The 19880-nt window shown below is 37.2% G+C and overlaps 1 protein-coding gene across 2 annotated transcripts; it reads right to left on the minus strand.

Annotated features, from left to right (window-relative positions):
* Positions 1-497: 497 nt before the first annotated feature.
* LOC145779678 (flap endonuclease GEN homolog 1-like) lies at positions 498-17662 on the minus strand. 2 transcript variants are annotated; one of them, XM_082591315.1, is made up of 11 exons: positions 17490-17662; positions 10793-10909; positions 10085-10154; positions 9309-9482; positions 8874-9005; positions 5741-5876; positions 3938-4098; positions 3196-3410; positions 2417-2607; positions 1953-2069; positions 498-1078 (listed from the first exon to the last, which is right to left on the minus strand). In XM_082591315.1, exons 1-11 carry the CDS (start codon positions 17648-17650, stop codon positions 645-647), a joined length of 1908 nt encoding a protein of 635 aa, XP_082447441.1. In that variant the 5' UTR covers positions 17651-17662; the 3' UTR covers positions 498-644. The 2 variants fall into 2 exon arrangements, with proteins under 2 accessions (XP_082447441.1, XP_082447442.1); XM_082591316.1 differs by lacking the exon at positions 10085-10154 and having other exon boundaries at positions 17490-17624.
* Between the last annotated feature and the right edge of the window lie 2218 nt (positions 17663-19880).

Below are 19880 nucleotides of genomic sequence, written 5' to 3' on the forward strand. Positions count from 1 at the left end.
CCGAACAAGAAAAATTGTGAAAATAAAGCCTTTCATCATCATAATTACGTTCCTTCCTCGTATTGAGGGTTGGATACAATGCGCCATTGTTCTCGACCGCTTAGGTTTTGAATCTTTATCCCCGGACTAACAAAGCCATTGATAAGTTGTTTCTGGTAGTTTCGTATACTTGTAGAGGCTTTGAACCACTGACGAGGGCCGCTCACCGAGATTGACAGAGTGAAGTTTAACACTTGTCTGGGAATTATTCGGTGCCGCTAATCGGAGAGCAGACCTGAAATGCTCCGGCGCCGCTTGAGGTTTCGTCCTGTACTATTGAAAAACAAAGCATTTGGTTTTCAATTTGTCGACGGCATAACCGGTAAAAAACGCTGAGATGAACAGACAGGGTGACTTGTCACCTGCACACTAAAGTGGGTCCTGTCAATTTTTTATATTTCTATTACCCGTCCGCCAATTAGCGTCACCATAATACCAGACAAATTTATTTAAATTAAATGGCATTTAATCTAAATTTAAAATTCACGATTTCACAAGTTAGCACAAAATTTGATAAAAATCAAAGCAATGTTAAAATAAGACGAGCAGCAACACAATCAATCGTTATTACGTTGATATAACGTAGACTCAGAGGATTTATCAGGTTAGTTTTTATCTTCACTCCCAGTTTTTAACTTAATTCTCTCTGCCAGAGACAGAAACACAGGGCTAGCAGTCCCTTCATCATGTTGCAGGCTATTGTCAATGCAACTGATTGGTTGGAAGTTGTTTTCTTTCCCGGGTGTTTTTAACAAACTATTTCCCAGCGAGAAATTGAGATTGAGTGAAACATTGTTATTCGTCCGCAAACAATTCCCCGAAGTTTCTCTCAAATTGCGTGAAATGCAGCTGAGAGTGCAGCCAGGATCACTGTCTTCAAGGTTGAGACCTTTGGTCGGGGGGTAGACATCGGAGGCCCTTGTAAATTGTTCTTCATAATTCGAAGCGGGAGGGTCATCGGTTGATGCGGGTGGATGGGGGGAGGAGGTGGTGAGATCGATGGTGGCAAGAGAAGCGCCGATCAAGGCAACATCCGGGTCTGTAGAAAAGTCATTGAGGAAGTTGTAGAAAGCAAAAATGAACATTACTGATGTGTTTTTGAATAACATCGCAGATATACGTTGCTCTCAGGTATTTTACAAAGTAAACAGAGTCAGCACAGCCGAATAAAGACGCAGCCGATACCCGAATTCATTCTTTTGCTAAATACCAAGAAAAAAAAACAGAATCAATATCACTTTTGAAGTTTTTGGTGTGACTTTATGTGGTATCGAACCCACGTCTACTGATCCAGCGTCAAACACTCTAACGAATCTAACCACTACGAATTGGACTTATGAGCCATTGTGATCTCACAGCTTTTAAGCAAAGAACATCATCATCGCCACACGAACGATTGCCTTCGTATATTTGTATATTTAAACAATTATAATTTAATATATACAACGTACCGGTAACAGCATTTTATAAGACTTCTAGACCAGATAAATCGATCAATTTTACGCAGCACAACGTCAAGAAATCACTTAATTATTTGCACTTAATAAGGAAATAAGAATTTAAGTGCAAAACAACGCGTGGAAACTTTGATAAAGCATAATTTGTACGATTATTCAAAATAGAATTATTTACAACTCGCGCTAGGGAGTACATAATATGAAGTACGGTACATCAAAACATTGTTCAACAAAACAGTGGTGTCATGTATCAATACGGGCATCGTCAACTCAACCCAGATCCTGAGGAATGAATTCAGTCGCACGCATTACATCGGCAACTTTATATTGCATGACGACCTGGCAACACTGGAACAACATTGTGGACAGATTTCTTCCAAAACTATCAGACATGCGAGACGTATTTAGCATGTTTCGGCAAGGAACAACCAGGAAAGTCATCGATGTCGTGGCTACCTGCTGAGTCGTCACTTTGTGACGTGGGATGACGTGTAGAATTATTTCGAACTTTCTTCACTTTTTTATAGAAATCTGTCATCTTGGTTTCAGTCTTTGCATTTTTTGATTCTTTGGCTAAACAAAAAAGTTTACAAATAAGCAAGACTAATCAAACAGCGTTTAGTGAATTCCGTCGCTTTACATCGACCACAACATGTGCCAAAGAAACATGTAAGTAACTAAAAAGTGTGACAAAGCTGGCGTTTTGCTTCGGGACCGTCGATGCCTTAATTTGAACCAGAAGAAAATATGAATCAAATTGCTGTCAAAAGTTTTTATCAGAGCTGTGTGCGGCTTGCAGTATCAAGCGACAATCGCTGTTCGGAAAAAAACCGGCCACACCCATCAATGGGGACAAAACACAGTTTGAATGATGATTGCAATTGGTTAACACTGGTTTGAATAATATAACCTTTAATTACCTTTCAATTTTTTAAGCGTTTTCTTATCTTGTTTTTCCTTTTCAAGTCGTTCCTGAAACGTTTTGACAACATCAGGAAACCTTCTTTCAACAGCGGTCTGTTCTTCGCAAGTGGTGAAGTTGCCATGCAAAGGTTCACACCACTCGATCTCGTAAACCTTCACTTTGTCCTTCGTTCGTGTACGGTGAATGCTGGAACACAAGAAGGCCACTGTGACGCGAACGTGGATGTATAACGGCACCAGGAGCATAAAGAAAATCTCACACCGCCGAGTTAGGTCGTGCCAAGATTTCCATTATAAGCTACCTGAGGCTAACAAGCTCATACATATTTTCTTGTAAATGTTATTTTCTTGTAAATGTTCAGCTGAGAAAACTTTACTGGTCGAAACTATATAAGTTGTAGACTGGATCAACGCCAGACGTTGCCAAAGAAAAAAAAAACGGAGAGGTGAGGCAACGACGACGGTTCGGCTCTCGGGTGTGTATTTGAACAAAGAACTTTAAGGACAGCTTTCCATTCAGCGACGACAACAAAACTTCAACAACAAGCAGAAACTTAATTCAATCTCAGTGACAGGGCTTGCATCAGTGATTCAAAGCACCTACAATTCTACAAGTATGCGTAAAAGTCGAAAAGTATTTAAAACTAGACGCAAATTTCCAGAAGCTTTGTCAATTGCAGCAATCAACCTGAACACCTTTTGTTAAAAGATAAAAATCTACCAACAAACGGAGCTCTCCCACTGCAGCGTCGGATGCTTTAAAAAATGAAAATACCTAGTTATAGAAAGTCCAAGATCTTGATCAGGATGATTGAGCACCCAATGAGTGATCATAGGGAATGTCTTGCTTATCCCGTCATGCCAACCAAGTCTGGTCTTCAGGAACTGTGCTGTGCCATCTAGCGACGGAGGGCTGGGGCTCTCTGGCGACACCACGTACCGTTGTTGAAGAAATTCAGAAATGATTTCTTCGTTTGGAAAATCGGGAATCTTAAAAACAAAACGTTTAGCACTGATACTGTGAGTTACTTTCATTGCACAGCAAGATTATATAGTAGTAGCACAAAACATATTGAAGCAAAAATGAAAATTTTAATCTGAAATTTCTTTTTGTTTGCCAATTGCGACAAACTGTGGAATGTTTAGATTTCAAAAGAGACTCCATGGAAAACAATGAAGTTCAAACTGTGTGGTGGATTTGTTTGAAATTTAACTATTCTGAGCAAAAATTATAGCGAAACACATTAACGCAAAACAATTTTACAGTAACTTTCACTGAGATATTGGACAATTGCTTTCTTAATCTTAAGCATAATGTCGCTGCACGAGAAACATCGTTGCCCTTCAAAAAGCACTAAAATAACTGCAATGAAAAGCATCGTTAATGCAATACAACAAGAACACTACAGGATAGCAAAAGTGTTCTATTATTCCAACGGTGGACATTCTGCCAAACCCGTACAGAGTGAGCTATTAATGTTATTTCCTAGAGTTACTTTCAAAAGGGTAAGAAGTACCTGCTTGGCTTTAGTTGCTATCCTGTCTTCCAGGGCGTTTGCTTCACGATTCTTTCCCGACAAATGCCACTCACATGTGCATTCAAGCGTGACGACACGCCCATCCCTGCATTGGAATAAACAAACAGAGCATCCAAGACCAGCATGATCTTGCTTCGTCCCTGCACAATGCAACAACAATGATTGCAATGAAACTCGCGGCGACATCTCTTAAAGACTTGAATTATCACGATGACGTATCACCTTTGTTGTTATAAACTGTTGATATTGCCTAAAATAAGAGCAGTGGACAAATACATACAACACAACATGGCGGATTTGAACGTCATAACGGCTTATGTAAGTCACCACGATAACCATATTTAGTAGGCTACGTACTGAAACGTAATTTTTACATCAACATAAATCTATTAAATAAAAAATAAAAACGACATTATAGCGCCTTCCCATAATTTTCACAAAGTATGTTTTATCTCAGCCAAGCCACAGTCTCTCTAAGCCAGTGGTTCTCAAACTTTTTCAGCTTGTGGCACATTAGAAAAAATATAAAACGCACGCGGGCGCGGCACACTTACAAAAGAAGAAAAGTTGCTTTAAAAAAAATTATTTTCACATGCCAATGCGATGGATGTGCTTGTTTATACCAATACAAGCTTCGACTGAAACGAGGTTGCATTGTTGACAAACATATACCCAAATTTCATCGTCAATTTTAAGAAGTCTCTCACGTTTACAGCTTTTAATTTCAGTCAAAACAGAAAAGTCATGTTCACATTGCCATGAAGATGCAAATGGCAATATAATTTTGATTGCTTTTGCACGGATCATGAAATAGAATTTGGAAGCAGACAGCCAAAACGCATCTAAGTTTTTTTGTGGAAACAGCGTTTGAAAAAATGGATCGTTTCGTAAATCAATGAGCTGTTCTTCTTCTGCAGAAAGATTGTTTGATTCAATGCTTCCAAATGGTGGGAAGTAATGTTAGCAATAGCAATAGCTAACATAGCAGCCCAATAGTGACGTGGCAATTACCCTGCTGTATCGGCAATGCCATAATTGGTTTCATCGTCACATGTGCTTATTTATCATCTATTGAAGGAGTTAAAGCGCTTTTAAGTCGCATGCTTGTCTGAATGGCTTATTTTAAATATTTATACAGTTCTTTTCCAAAATTTCAAAAAGATTCGCGGCACACTTGAGAATCTGTGGCGGCACACTAGTGTGCCGCGGCACACAGTTTGAGAATCACTGCTCTAAGCGTATACAACGTAAACCTCACTGCGCCTGTAGCGTTGTTTTTATTTGATAATCTTTTCACTTTGTATGTTTGAAGTTTAAAAGAAGTTTCTTTATTAGACCCAAGTGAAAGTCGTAAAGTCCAATCTAATCTATGCGGGAGCACATACTCCAACATGGCTCACAAAACGCGTCAGACGAGAAAGCCCGGGATTGAAAAATTGCGGAATGGATGTGAGGATGCTCTCTCAGCAGACAATCTCAACAGGTCAGTGTCCTTCGACGTACTCAAGATCAAAGATAAGCTTGTGTAATGGAAAGAATGACAATTACGTCAGTCAACATATTAACTTCATTCTGTTTTTAAATTTGGAGCACAAGTGCATAAATTCGACAATAAAACAACTCTATCTCTACTCCTGCCCTAGTTGCTAGTTAACTTTCCCAGGTGCCATACTATCCACAGTTCACACCTCCCCGAGCTAAGTGCTGTGGATCGAGTTTATAAGACCTTAGGTGTATCGCTGGTTGGAAATACAAGAAAGTTGAAGGCAATCAAAACTGTACCTGAGTGCTTGCAGTGCGTACAATGCTTTGGTTTTTTTATTCCAGAGTTACTTTTTTCCCGATTTTTCCACTTTCGCATTAGGTCTAAAGGATTTCCCTTCTGGCGCCAAGACCCGAGCAACTTCAAAGCGTTCACCTGGTGATACAGAGAGTAATTACAGCGGGTCTGCTACTATTCGGTGAGTCCGATTCGGAGAGTCCGATTCGGAAAGTTCCCTATTCGGAGACAGCCTTTTTCGAAGAGTTTCCTATTCGGAGATTTTTTGAATTTTTTTTTTTAAATTATCGGGAACCGTAGCCTAATTATCATTGCCGCTTTAAACATCGTTTTAACGTCGCTAAACGTTTAAATCGTGCAGAATAAAATTGAAATAAAATGTTTGAACAATTAAATGAAAATTCGTCATGTCAGTTCAGTTGAATTGTTTTTACTTGTGACCATCATATCAAAAACAATACACGTCAACATAGCAAAGATATTTAAGATATGAAGTGAGCATTCTGTTGCTCCGGTTTTCTTTGGTAAAGTTATGAATATGGAACGTACCATATCACTAGGGATGTTTCCGTGTTATAAATATGATTTAAGATCTCAATGGTTAGGTCTAAACCCCACTCATCTAAAGCTTCGAGAATTTCAACTATAAAAGAAACGATATTGTGGAATAAAATACAAAATTCTCTACTGTAAATAAACAGAAGGCGTCGTTGGATTTAGAACTTTGTAATAGTTGAGGATTCTAATATATTCTAAGTTTGCATGCAGAAGGCGACGCAGGATACATGTCAATTTTATCTGAGCAAACATTAATAGTTCAAAAATAAACTTAATTCGCTTTTTAGTCTTAAGATCTCAATGGTTAGGTCTAAACCCCACTCATCTAAAGCTTCGACTATTTTTTTCTGCACGATTTGAACGTTTAGCGACGTCACAACGATGTAAAAGCGGCAATGATAATTAGGCTACGGTACCGACGAATTTTCATTTAATTGTTCAAACATTTTATTTCTATTTTTTTTCTGCACGATTTGAACGTTTAGCGACGTTAAAACGATGTAACAGCGGCAATGATAATTAGGCTACGGTACCGACGAATTTTCATTTAATTGTTCAAACATTTTATTTCTATTTTTTTCTGCACGATTTGAACGTTTAGCGACGTTAAAACGATGTAACAGCGGCAATGATAATTAGGCTACGATACAGACGAATTTTCATTTAATTGTTCAAACATTTTACAGACGAAATCGGTTAATCGAATCACCTATTTGCCAGACATTTTGATGCGATTATACGATTGATTCGTTTAACCAATTTACTAAAAAAAGATTTATTGTGAATGGGCGTAATGTTGAGAAGATGTCTGTGCTGACTAGGCTGCAACGCACATTACCACTGATACTTCCTACAACTGTTTACAATTCTGGTTAAACTTTAAAGAATTTCCTAGTTCTGTGTTAACATACCACTACGCTGTATGTCCCAGCCAGCAAAACTGGTCTTTTTTACATTGATTTATTGTCTGCAGACGTTGAAACAATGTAAAAAAGATCAGCTTTGCTGACTGGGAGAACCATCAAAGCATTTTTCTGCAAACTGCAGCAATCGGACTGCAAATCGGCAATCTTTCATATCACCGATCTCTGTGACGTCACAACGCGAACTTTGACGTTGAAGATTTTGATTCAAGCGGGCTATTTTTAGCTCTGTACCAGCTGTGTAGTTTTGAGTATGGAAAAGGGCCTACGAAAATATTGGTACGGTGGAAAAACACAGCTCACACTCATTGTTTGTTTTGAAATCGCAAAGGTTTTTTTTTCAAGTGTTTTGCCATGTCTGGTAAAATAATTAATTTGCAATGTTCTTCAACTGAACAATACTGCACAAATGAAATTACGCACTGCATTTCACAACAATACGCTACTTTTTTTCAGCAATTTAAAAAAAAATTCTCCACAGTTTTCTGGTTTAAACTTTTAGACATTCTTTTCAACACTTCCCTCTCAAGCCGAAATAATTTGTCCGTGTCCTTTCCTTGGAAGGCCAGTCGCCGACCGATGACATCAAAAGCATTTAAACTTCTTTATTGGGAAGTGTGATTATTCCTTTTGTGTGCTCTTCTGTTTTAATGAAGCCCAGCTGTGCGAAAATTGGTTCTTTGTAGTGCGATGTCTAGCACATAAGATTTTGGCCTGGGATTACAGACACTTGTCTTTGTTTTGATCGCTTGCGTCTGTCTCACCATTGCTTCATTTCGCCTTTGAACATTGCAGACATTTATGCGAAGCAAAAAAGAGATTCTCTTTTCGCTAACGGGTACAATTATACGATTAAATGAATGAAGTAGGCAAACTAGAAGCAAATCCTGATGCTTTTATCCGACTTATTCTTTTAAGCGGTATACGCTTAACCGATGTTTTTACTTAACATTAGATTGGATTTGGTTTGGGATTTCAGGTTTTGATTCAAATAAACGATTGATACGTTTAAGCAGTATACTATTAACCGATTTCGTCTATTTCTATTTTTTCTGCACGATTTGAACGTTTAGCGACGTTAAAACGATGTAAAAGCGGCAATGATAATTAGGCTACGGTACCCGATAATTTTCAAAAAAAAATTCAAAAAATCTCCGAATAGGGAACTCTCCGAAAAAGGCTGTCTCCGAATAGGGAACTCTCCGAATCGGACTCACCGAAACGGGCCATTCCGAATTACAGCAACATAAAAAGCAAAATGGTAAACTGCCACCGAGTCAATGCCATATCATAACGTGCACACAATATCAAGTATCATATCATAATGTGCACACAATATCAAGTATCACAAGTGTAGGACTAATCACATCAAGTACAACATAGCACACATCAGAAAAAAAACAATTAGTGATATATAACTTATAACCAAGAAAATATTGTGACCAGTTTTTGATAACTTTTCTTCACGAAAGCGCAATGTTGCGCCGAAAACGTTTGAATTTATTCTGCTTGGTCATTAGTTCGTGGTTTTTGTAGTTTGAAGCATGTTTTTCAACCATACTGTATTCCTACCAATCATCTGCATATAGCTAAATTATTTCTCGTCCTAAATTCTACGACTTTACAATACAGTAGGATAAAGCAATAAAATTACCTTTCCAACACCAGGTATGCCACTTTGAAAATAATCACAGCCCAGTATCAAACCAAGAGATATCAGTGAGTTCCTATCAAGATGCAACTTCTCTTTTATGGCTTTCATTTCGTAGCATTCAAACTTTGCTCCCTTGAATTAAATCAGTGCACGATATTATTTGGTTTGCAAATCATACATATGTAATCCTAAACGCAATTCTAATTTCATAATTCGTTAACATTGTGCCAGGCACATTAGGTCCCGAGCAAATACAATACGATTTACAGCTCAGTAAACAAGAGCAGTACAAGTAGCAAGATATAAAACTCACATCACAATAAATTATTGCATGGGTAAAAAAAAATAAACATGTTTTTACGTAGCACTGATATGTGCTAAAATTAATCATTATGTACATTTTATTCTGCGTTTAAAGGTTTTTCTAGTTTTTACCTTTCGACAAGCTAGATTTCTGTAAACTTTTGTCGCTCCATATAAAAAAGCGTCACCATCAGTAGTTGCACAACCAGTGGCATATCCCTGTTGGTTTAAAGCAGCACACGTCGCCTCTGCTTCTCCATCAGCTTTCATCCAAACAATGCCAAGTTGATCCAGGAGAGCACAACACTTAAAACAATATAATAGATCGTTTCATTTGGTGATCGCCAAAGCAAGAATCTTCATACCTAAAAACTTCTTTTTGTCTAGATTAGATGCTCTGCTATCTCTGGCAAACATTATTGTTGGACGCGTGATCATAGAAGTAGTAGCTACACTTGAATAACCCGTCGACACTGATTCTAAATCTGCATATCTAAAACTGATTGTTTTTGTTTTATGAACACCAAGGCATGACACCTAGTCAAACACAACATATCTTGCCAAGTTGTCAGATGGTTTTTTTAAATTTCCAGCCCAATTGCTACTAAAAAGTAGACTAATTGTCACAAGTGATGAAACAAGCCCAAAATCGAAAACATTTCGATAAAAATAGAACAAAACCAAAAGAAAAAAAACGCAACTGTCAAAATTTTCTTGCAGCCGCTAAAATTTCACTACGCCTCCAAACAAAAATTATCCCAAATCCGGTGGAAAAACTATAGAACTGGCAACACTACATCTTGCATACTATATTATGCCTGTCACATGTGTATCGAATATGCGGTATGCCAAGTTTACGTAATCTAATTCTAAGTAAAGAAAGATACAAACAAAAGTAGCCGTCACACCTCCGCAAATTTTGCATTGAGACGACTTCTTGAACCAGTAAAATGATGAGAAGAATGTGATAAGTCCGATCTGATGTGAAAACAAGTTCAACAAACAATGTAAACAAAACTTTAAAAAGCAGTTCATTAAAATATTGAACATTTAGATAAATATGAAGACGTGGTATTGGCTTGTTAACCATTCAAATTTTAACCTTAATATTGAGTTAAGACGCAAGTACAATGATTGTATTTTACTTTTACAAATTGCCAATGTTAGGAGATAAAATCAGTTTGTTTTGTCTGCCAACATACATCGCACTTTCACAATACCGTTTAACTTACAATGTTTAATGCAAAAAGGCTGTCAATAAAAACAATCAACCATGTGAAATTTATAAGTTTATAATACAGGTCTTACATAGCACAATCAACAACACCAGGGGTACAAAACATGTGCAAACAAGATGTTTATAAATACAAACAACTATGTATAGATTGACTAATGACTACTTGACTAGGCTATGAAGTATGATCATACCATCCCAATTACCATTACAACACCTTGTACATCATCTAACAATCTAGCCAGTGCATAATGAAAATAAGTTTTATTATACACTAAAATAAAACTTCTTAATTTAAGACCCAATAGAAGGAGTTCTAAAAAGAACATTATTAACACAAAAAAATATATATAAGCAATATGAGAATGTAATTACCATCTACCTTGAATCTAATCTTTGAGCGATTGTGTTCCATTTTAGCCGAGGAGATTTTCCATCAGTGACAAAAATCAACTTCACACCATGTAAAGTCAGGTTCGAAACACGATAAAACAGATTTCTGAAAAGATAAACTAAGTCTCTGTGATTGTGTTGCGTGTTGACTGTTGATAATATATATCGGAGTTTGCTTTATTTGTTTGTTTTACAAATTTTTTTAATTTTCTTTTTTTTATGTGCTAGCTGAAGATGCTATTACCACAGTATATATAGCAATAGCATAATCAGGGTTGATCTCTAAGTGGTCAAAACTGGTTTTCAAAACTAGGTTTAAACCGGTCAAAACCCAGAAAAATATTTTGATGTAGTGAATGGTCGGCTACCTGGGCTATGGGCTATTTAGAAAATATGTATAATATAAAAGCAGTTGTGAGTTGTGACCATTTTGATATGCAGGCCTCGAAATAGCTGGCGGCCATGGCCGCCTGAACTTTCATTAATGGCCGCCAATACCGACCTGTCAGGCAAAATTTGATGGCAAATGTTTTTCATAAAAAAAAAAAAATTTGTTGAAATAAATTCTTGTACTTCAGTTGGCTGTGCAAATTGTTCACCGTTCTACCAAGCATTTTTTGGTTCATCAGAATTTTCTCAATAATTAAAATACCCATATTTTACGGACCATAAGGCGCAATTTAAATCCTTTTTTTTCCTCATAAATTGATCGTGCGGCTTATAAGCCGGTGCGCCTAATGTATGGATCAAGTAGTGCTTTATTGCTTACATTCAAAACCAGTACCGATACTATTATTATATAAACCACCGTCTTACACAATAAATTACGGTAAAAGCAACTAGCAACTGTGATATTCACTTGGCCCATTTTTTTCTTTTGCTCATTGTAATATTGTGACTTGCTTACATTTCTTACGCATTTTTGTTTAATGAGCTTTATATGGTAACCCATACCTCTTAAAATATGTTGCGTTCTATAGCCCGGTGCGCCTTATGTCTGAACAAAAAACTAATCAAAGCAATTTATTGACAGTGCGCCCTATAATCGAATGCGCTTTATGGTCCGTAAAATACGGTAACCAACTGATTGAAATATCAAAAATAAACAGAGAAATTGAATATTTTTTGTTCCAAATCCAGCATTTAGGTTATTGTTGATCAAAACAAAATATAGTTGAACATCATTACTAAACATGGATGGTAATATTTTTAATTCAATTGAAAAGCAACTTGATTCATACACTAAAGGGGTTTTGACCAGTAATAGGTGGTCAAAACTGCCCGGTTTAAACCAGGTTTTAACCGGGCGGTTTAAACCGCCCCGGTTTAAACCGATCAACCCTGAGCATAATCGATTCTTAATAAATTACACTAAGAGGTTAGATTGTTGTGCAAATGCCAGCATTTGATGAATGCAAAATAGCAGTACTACCGTCTTAGTGATTGTTTTTCTTTTACAAAGACAATTAAATGCCATCTTGACACAGCTAAGTTTGAAGACGAACAAATGACATGGCCTACATAGTTTCTGAATGATCATTTTTTCAAAGCTATGAGTATGATTCATCCTCATTCAAAGTACTACATGATAACTCTTAATCATAGTATCTCTCACATGCTGGAGAATCATGCTTATTGCTTATGCAATCAGTCAACTTAACATTTGCAGGCATAGAATCAATACATGCGTGATTACGTGTGGCAGAATAGAACTCTATGTATCAAGTCACATTTGTTGCATGAGTCAAAATCCCAACATTTTAGAATATATAGTTTATATGTCATTCATAGGTAAATGTGATGTTTGTTTAGCCTGGTTACTGGTTAATTGGTTATCCATTTTCGTAGAGAAGTTATTCATAAAGACATATCTAGTAGGGTGTGACAGCCGCCCCGACCTTTTCAGAATTTGCCTACCTTTTTTTTGGTGGTGAGGTTTTACCTGTATAACATTCCTGTAAAGTTTCAATAAAATTGGTCAATGTTTAGAGGTGGCCCGTGGCCACTAAAGTTTTTGGGGGGTGCGCGATGCATTTTTAGGGGTGCCTTTGCTATATCTCGGCTCCTAGACATGATAGAAGGTCGTGCTATAGCTCAATCGATGCAGAATAAGCAAATTTGTATTAGACTTGTGAAGAAACTATTTGCCTAAAATGTGTAATTTGCGAGTTATTTGAGAAAAACACGTTGTTTGTAAAAAATTTGTGAAAAATTGTTACATATGAATTGAATGTTTTACCATTTTCACTTTTTTTCTTCTTAGGAACACCTGGAGAAGTACAGAAGCTGTACCTCTTCAAAGTTTAAACCTAAGTTACCTCATGTTTTGCTTTGTTAGAAGCATAGAAACTGAACACCAACATGGTGTTTACTGTTTAGGCAATTTTTATGGTGGTAAGTGCTAATTTATATTACATACTATGTCAAAGTTTAAAGATCCAAGGTATTATTTGCTTGACACAATTCCTGGTGAAGAAAATAAAGTCATAACTGGTTCACGACTCCCTACTTGTCGTCAGGTCCTGCTGTGCTTTCTTGCTCATCATTCCACTACAACAAATACCTTGAGAAATGCTGCTAACGAAGGTGTTAAAGCAGTACTACCCTTTTACAAACATGCAAATGATGCAAGAATACCTCACTTGCAATCTCATAAGATGGCAGAGGAAGTGATTAAGCTGTTTAGTGAAATGAAGGCTATCCTAAAAAGAGAAACCCGGTACAGGATGGACGATTTACAGCAACATAGAATTGAGGATTACAAAGAGAAACTAAACTCCACAATAAAGTTATGGCCAAGGAATGTGTTAAGGAACATAAGTAATGAAGAAGATAAAGCATTTTTACTGAGTATGATGACAGACAGGGTTGCAAGTATGGGCAGTGTTGATATGGTTCTCACTACCACAGAAAGGAAGGTCAATAGAAGGAAGGAGTCGGAGAAAAAACGGAGAAGAAAGGAATGTTTAAGACGAGAAGCAGCTGAAAAGTCATTTCATATTGTTGAGGATGATGTAGACATTGAGGATCAAGATGATTCTGAAGAGATAGCTCACTGCTCCAACAGGCCACACAAAAGGACTGTGAAGACTGGTACATCAGCATTCTGGCCACATGATATCCTCAATTCTTCCACAGTAGTGGAAGCAGCTGTACGTAACCACATCAGCCCTACATCTTTAGCAGCACTTACATTACCGCTACAGGAGGTGATGTTTCCAAAGTTAATCTCAGCTACAGAACAGCTCACAGGTAGGAAAGTTAACATTGCATTTAATTGTAGTGTTTGTTAATAAATGACTTCATTTACTACATCTGTTATCTTGCTTCAAAGGTACAAGTTGCAGTCAGTGGTTACGATAGCTTCAAAGATAAAAGAATCGTGGTCTCCTCATTCAGCTTGTTGTATATTCCTATGTGCCATAGTGGCTAACCGCTTCTGTGTCAGCTTCTGCTCCTTGCAACGACCTAGAACTTATCAACAACCTTCTTGAGTATGAAGAAATCGAAAGCAGTATGGCCAAAGCAGCTCTTAAAGCTCTAAAGGGGCACATGTAGTATCTTAGTGAAAAACCTATACCACTTTGCTTCCCCTTTTCGATAGCAGCGTGTCTGACAAGACAAAGCAAAAATTGTTTAAAAACTGACAACCTTCGAAGATCCTGGACATTCTTTGAAAAGAGAAGGAAATGATTTTGGCAAACCCTCCTTTCCTTCCGTTCCTACAAAACAAACAGATGACTTGAGCTCCTTTGTTGGAGAAGATTCTTGGAGCTTCTTCAGAATCTTGAGGATTGATACGACCTTTTTAAGTGTTGGTGTTGTCGATTGGTGCCAGAACGGCAGCAACTGTGAAGCAAGAAAACGGGTTTCAAATCTTTGTGTTGTTAATGATGCAGCAGAAAGGGGTGTCAAACTGTGCCAAGACTTTATTGACACTAAGACAGAAGTTTCATTTCAAAATATTCTTCAAGTATTTGAGAACAGCAGAAATTCTATGCCCAATCAGCGTAAACAAAAGTTACATCCATCTCGGTGTTGGTTTCTTACATTGTGATTTTTATTATCGCTGTTCCTCGCTCTCAAATGTATTTTGTAATTTCGTTTAACATTAAGTAAACATGTGAATTCATCATTTCATTGATTTTCCATATGTTTTAACCCAAGAAGAAAAGGTGCTTAAACATTTTTCTCACAAATATGCAAAATACGGGTTTTTCTCAAATAACTCAAAAACTACACATTTTAGACTGAACATTTGTTCACAAGTCTGATATAAACTTGCTTATTCTGCATCGATTGAGCTATAGCATGACCTTCTATCATGTCTACGAGCTGAGATATAGCAAAAACACCCCTAAAAATGTATCGCGCACCCCCCAAAAACTTTAGTGGCCACGGGCCACCTCTAAACCTTGACCAATTTTATTGAAACTTTACAGGAATGTTATGTATACAGGTAAAACCTCACCACCAAAAAAAAGGTAGGCTCTGTGAAACCAAGTTTTAAAAATCATGGGGCGGCTGTCACACCCTAATATCTAGTTTAGTTTTTTAGATGTTTTTCTTCTTTGAAGACAAAAATCAATTTAGCATGTATATAACCTTTACACTCCCTGAATAATTGGTGATGGGTAGATTGTGATCTGCCATGAAATCATTGTCAAGGAAATACCAGCACACAGATTGATATGATCCATACTGCTGCATGTGCAATAGGGTGTGACTGATGCCCCGACCTGAAGCAAAACACCCTAACTTTTTTTTATAGGTGACACTTGGTACAAAAACAATATTTATGAAGTTTAAGACCAATCTATAAATGTTTAGGGGGTCCAGATTTGAATTGAAAATTAAGAAATTTTGTGCTTAATCGGGTAGTTTTACAGTGCTACATAGTCCTTCATTTATCATGGTAAATTCTGTATTTAAAGTTGCAATTGCAATGTTTGACACAGTATTATTATGTTCCATACTATTTTTTAAAAGTAGGGTTTTGCAAGCAGACAGCCAAACTCTATTTTGCGAAGTAATGTGACAACCTATTGCTAAATATGCTTGATGTAATTGCTGGAGAATGCAACTATGCAAGTATTAAGCAGAACAACATAGTCCCTGCATTAACCAGTACAACACACATTCACATAACTTTTATTAAATGTGAGTGACTGAAATCTTCCTGTTCACTACTTGTCAGCTTTACCTTGAGAATCGCTAAAAGTGAAAACATGCCTCTGTGATGTCATAATACCATCAAAATGACTTACCACTATTTAGCTCAGTCAAATAAATTACCTCCGGTTTCAGTGTAGTAAGTGCAGATCATTTCTAAGGTATTGTTCCCAGGTTCAGAATAAGGTTATTAAATGTAAGGAGTCGTTACAGAGCACTTCTCCTATATCAAGACAAGGCTCCTAACCAGTTTAATTGTGACAACTTAGGAATGGTGAATTACCTTAGACCAGTGGTTCTCAAACTTTTTCAGCTTGTGGCACATTAGAAAAAATATAAAACGCACGCGGCATACTTGCAAAAGAAGGAAAGTTGCTTTAAAAAAAATTATTTTCACGTGTCAATGCGATGGATGTGCTTGTTTATACCAATATAAGCTTCGACTAAAACGAGGTTACATTGTTGACAAACATATACCCGAATTTCATCGTCAATTTCAAGCAGTCTCTCTCGTTTACAGCTTTTAATTTCATTCAAAACAGAAAAGCCATGTTCCCATAGCCATGAAGATGCAAATGGCAATATAATTTTGATTGGTCTTGCACGGGATCATGAAATAGAATTTGGAAGCAGACAGCCAAAACGCATCTAAGTTTTTTTGTGGAAACAGCGTTTAAAAAAATGGGTCGTTTCGTAAATCAATGAGCTGTTCTTCTTCTGCAGAAAGATTGCTTGATTCATTGCTTCCAAATGGTGGGAAGTAATGTTAGCAATAGCTAACATAGCAGCCCAATAGTGACGTGGCAATTACCCTGCTGTATCGGCAATACCATAATTGGTTTCATCGTCACGACGTCACATGTGCTTATTTATCAGCTATTGAAGGAGTTAAAGCGCTTTTAATTAAGTCGCATGCTTGTTTGAATGGCTTATTTTAAATATTTATACAGTTCTTTTCCAAAATTTCAAAAAGATTTGCGGCACACTTGAGAATCTGTTGCAGCACACTAGTGTGCCGCGGCACACAGTTTGAGAATCACTGCCTTAGACATTTAGTATGCTATGTGGTGAAACATTCATAGAATCGTATTTATCAATTGCAGATTAGAATCAATACGTGTAGTTTGTATTCAGTTGGTAGGCTATTTAATTGAAAAAAAGTTTGCTAGGCTATGTCTTCTCATGCAGAACATGACCCTCGGTATGGTCTACTCACTACAGTTCCCACAAAAGCAGATCAAGTTACCAACCTAAAAGCAAGTGATTTTCAAATTTACACATTGTGCAATGGATGGTACTGGCTTATCTGTAGCAAAAACTGTGGAGACATGTACACCAGCTCTCATTATTTTACATTCATCAGTGTTGAACGGAGAACAGTACTCAAAATGCGTTGCCCCAGCACATACTATGAGAACTGCATGATTTTGCTGTGTCTTCATTCACAAATTTGAGCACTGACCTGACTTAGCTATCGAGGTGGACTAAATTAGTAAAGATTATAGGCTACTAACCTTAAATAAGGTTTTTCAACAGAGTTCTTCATCATTCCAGCATTCTCTGCTTCACAAATCCAAGTCGCTAGATCAACAGCAATAGTTTCATTTTTTAAATCACTGATTTCCATCATGCTACATGCTGCATGTAATATCTCCCACAGACTTTTGACCCCCATCACTATTCACAATTTACTACTATCTTAAACATTAATCAAACCTGATTAGTTTTTAAAAGTTGTTTGAATTATTTGCCAATGACAATAAACATTACAATGATATACAAAAACAAACTAAGGCAATATATACTAAAAGGTTACAACCGAAGCAACCTCATGAGCAAAAATGTGTCTACCGCTGTCAATTCTTACTAAAATTGAATGCCGAGAAACCAGGGATATCTAAAGGAGATACGAAGGCTTACAGCGATTGCTTATTCTCACGACACTAGAAAAGCGATAGTTGGTACTGGGGTAAACATGCGGTTCTTTTTAAAATTGCAGAAAGTTTTTTTGTTTTTTCTGATACAGTCAACTACAAAAGACAGTTAGCAAATATTATATAGAGAATAGAGCATATTTAAAGAATGCCGTACTTGTTTGGAAAGACAGCTGAAAAGTTACCAGTGAGGTGTTTTTCTTAACAAAGCGTTTTAAGCAGACTAAGTGTAAAGTAAATATAAGGATAGTTAAATTAGAGTCTCTTACAAGTCAGCAGTTGTGAACTGAGCAAACAACAACTGAGCAAGTGACAACTGAACTAGCAATATTTCAGCAAGTGGTTGAAGTTGGTTAATGAAGAAACTAAGCAAGCCATAACTTGGAATGGGTGCAACCTAGTTCGTACCTTGAACCATTCGTACAGTCAGTTCGTACCCTGAAAAGATCGAGAGAAAAAATTAAAAAAAGCCGAAGTCGCTGATAGCAGTTTAATAGCACAAAGCCGAAGTCGCTGATCGGAGTTTCCCCAAACAATTTGAAACAAACTTGAGGGTTAGCGGAAACTGTGGTTAGCGGAAATTGCGAAACTGGGGGAAAATGTTTGTGGAAACTGCGATCAGCGAGGGTTAGGGTTAGAGCATAGATTACTCCATAGTTAGAGTTAGGGTAAGCGGAAACTGCGGAAAAATGTTTGCGGAAACTGTGATCAGCGAGGGTTAGAGCATAGATCACTTTATGGTTAGGGTAAAAGTTAGCGGAAACTGCGGAAAAATGTTTGCGGAAACTGCAATCAGCGAGGGTTAGGGTTAGAGCATAGATTACTCTATGGTTAGAGTTAGGGTAAGCGGAAACTGCGGAAAAATGTTTGCGGAAACTGCGATCAGCGAGGGTTAGAGCAAAGATTACTCTATGGTTAGGGTAAAAGCGGAAACTGCAGAAAAATGTTTGTGGAAACTGCGATCAGCGAGGGTTAGGGTTAGAGCATAGATTACTCTATGGTTAGAAATTAGAATTAGGGTAAGGGGTAACGGAAACTGCGGAAAAAATTTTGTGGAAATTGCGATCAGCGAGGGTTAGAGCATAGATTACTCTATGGTTAGGGTTAGCGGAAACTGCGGAAAAATGTTTGCGGAAACTGCGATCAGCGGACTTCGGTTTTGAGCTATTTTTTCTCTCGATCTTTTCAGGGGGAAAATTTTAAAGCGATTGCGAAAACTGCGATCAGCGACTTCGGCTTTTTTTGTTTTTTTTTCTCGATCTTTTCAAGGTACGAACTGACGGTACGAACTGTTCATGGTACGAACTACGTTGCATCCACTTGGAATGCCACTAGTCAGCAATGGGTAATGCAGGTTATCATAACAAGCTTTATTACATTACTAACAGTGCCAACTGTCATTCTATGACAAAACATAAAATATTTACAATAAACAGAAGCCTTTCTATTGTCGGACATAATAAAAACCTTAATATCCCTGTGGAAAACACTTGTAAGTTACAAAAATCTATAGTCTATGGCTACACCAGCTAGTCATGTATAGCCATCGAGTCAGATGTTCCTACTTTTTCATCATGTCATTCGACATCTTTTCAATACAAAAGGACAAAGACGCTTGCACTGGAAACATGACGAAACAACTTCTTAGGACATTCTCAGGTGAACATACTATTATCTTTAAACTTTTTGCTGGTGTAAGCAAACGTTTATCATGTTTGACATACATTGTATATTGTATTTTATAAGATATTTGCTGTTATCACGTATCTTACTTTATGCTAACAACTAACAGTAACAGGTTCACAAGAAAATGAGTGTACAATCAGCCCAAAATGCAAAAGAATCAGATTATAGGATTAATGCTAGAACGACCAAGTAGATTTTTTGACGCATGTCCATTTTTGAACAGCTGGCATTCAGTCAAATGTTGCGCTTTTCGGCTGAAACTTTCCGACAATCATTTGTTTCCTG

Source organism: Aplidium turbinatum, chromosome 11, assembly GCF_918807975.1.
Source record: "Aplidium turbinatum chromosome 11, kaAplTurb1.1, whole genome shotgun sequence".
NCBI lineage: Eukaryota > Metazoa > Chordata > Ascidiacea > Aplousobranchia > Polyclinidae > Aplidium > Aplidium turbinatum.

Coding starts and splice junctions, on each gene's coding strand:
- LOC145779678 (XM_082591315.1), bottom strand. CDS start 17,650: ATGGGGGTCAAAAGTCTGTGGGAGATATTACATGCAGCATGTAGCATG. Junction 5,877..8,873: donor GCATACCTGGTGTTGGAAAG/GTAATTTTATTG, acceptor CTGTATCACCAG/GTGAACGCTTTGAAGTTGCT. Junction 2,608..3,195: donor CTTGGACTTTCTATAACTAG/GTATTTTCATTT, acceptor CTTGTGTTCCAG/CATTCACCGTACACGAACGA.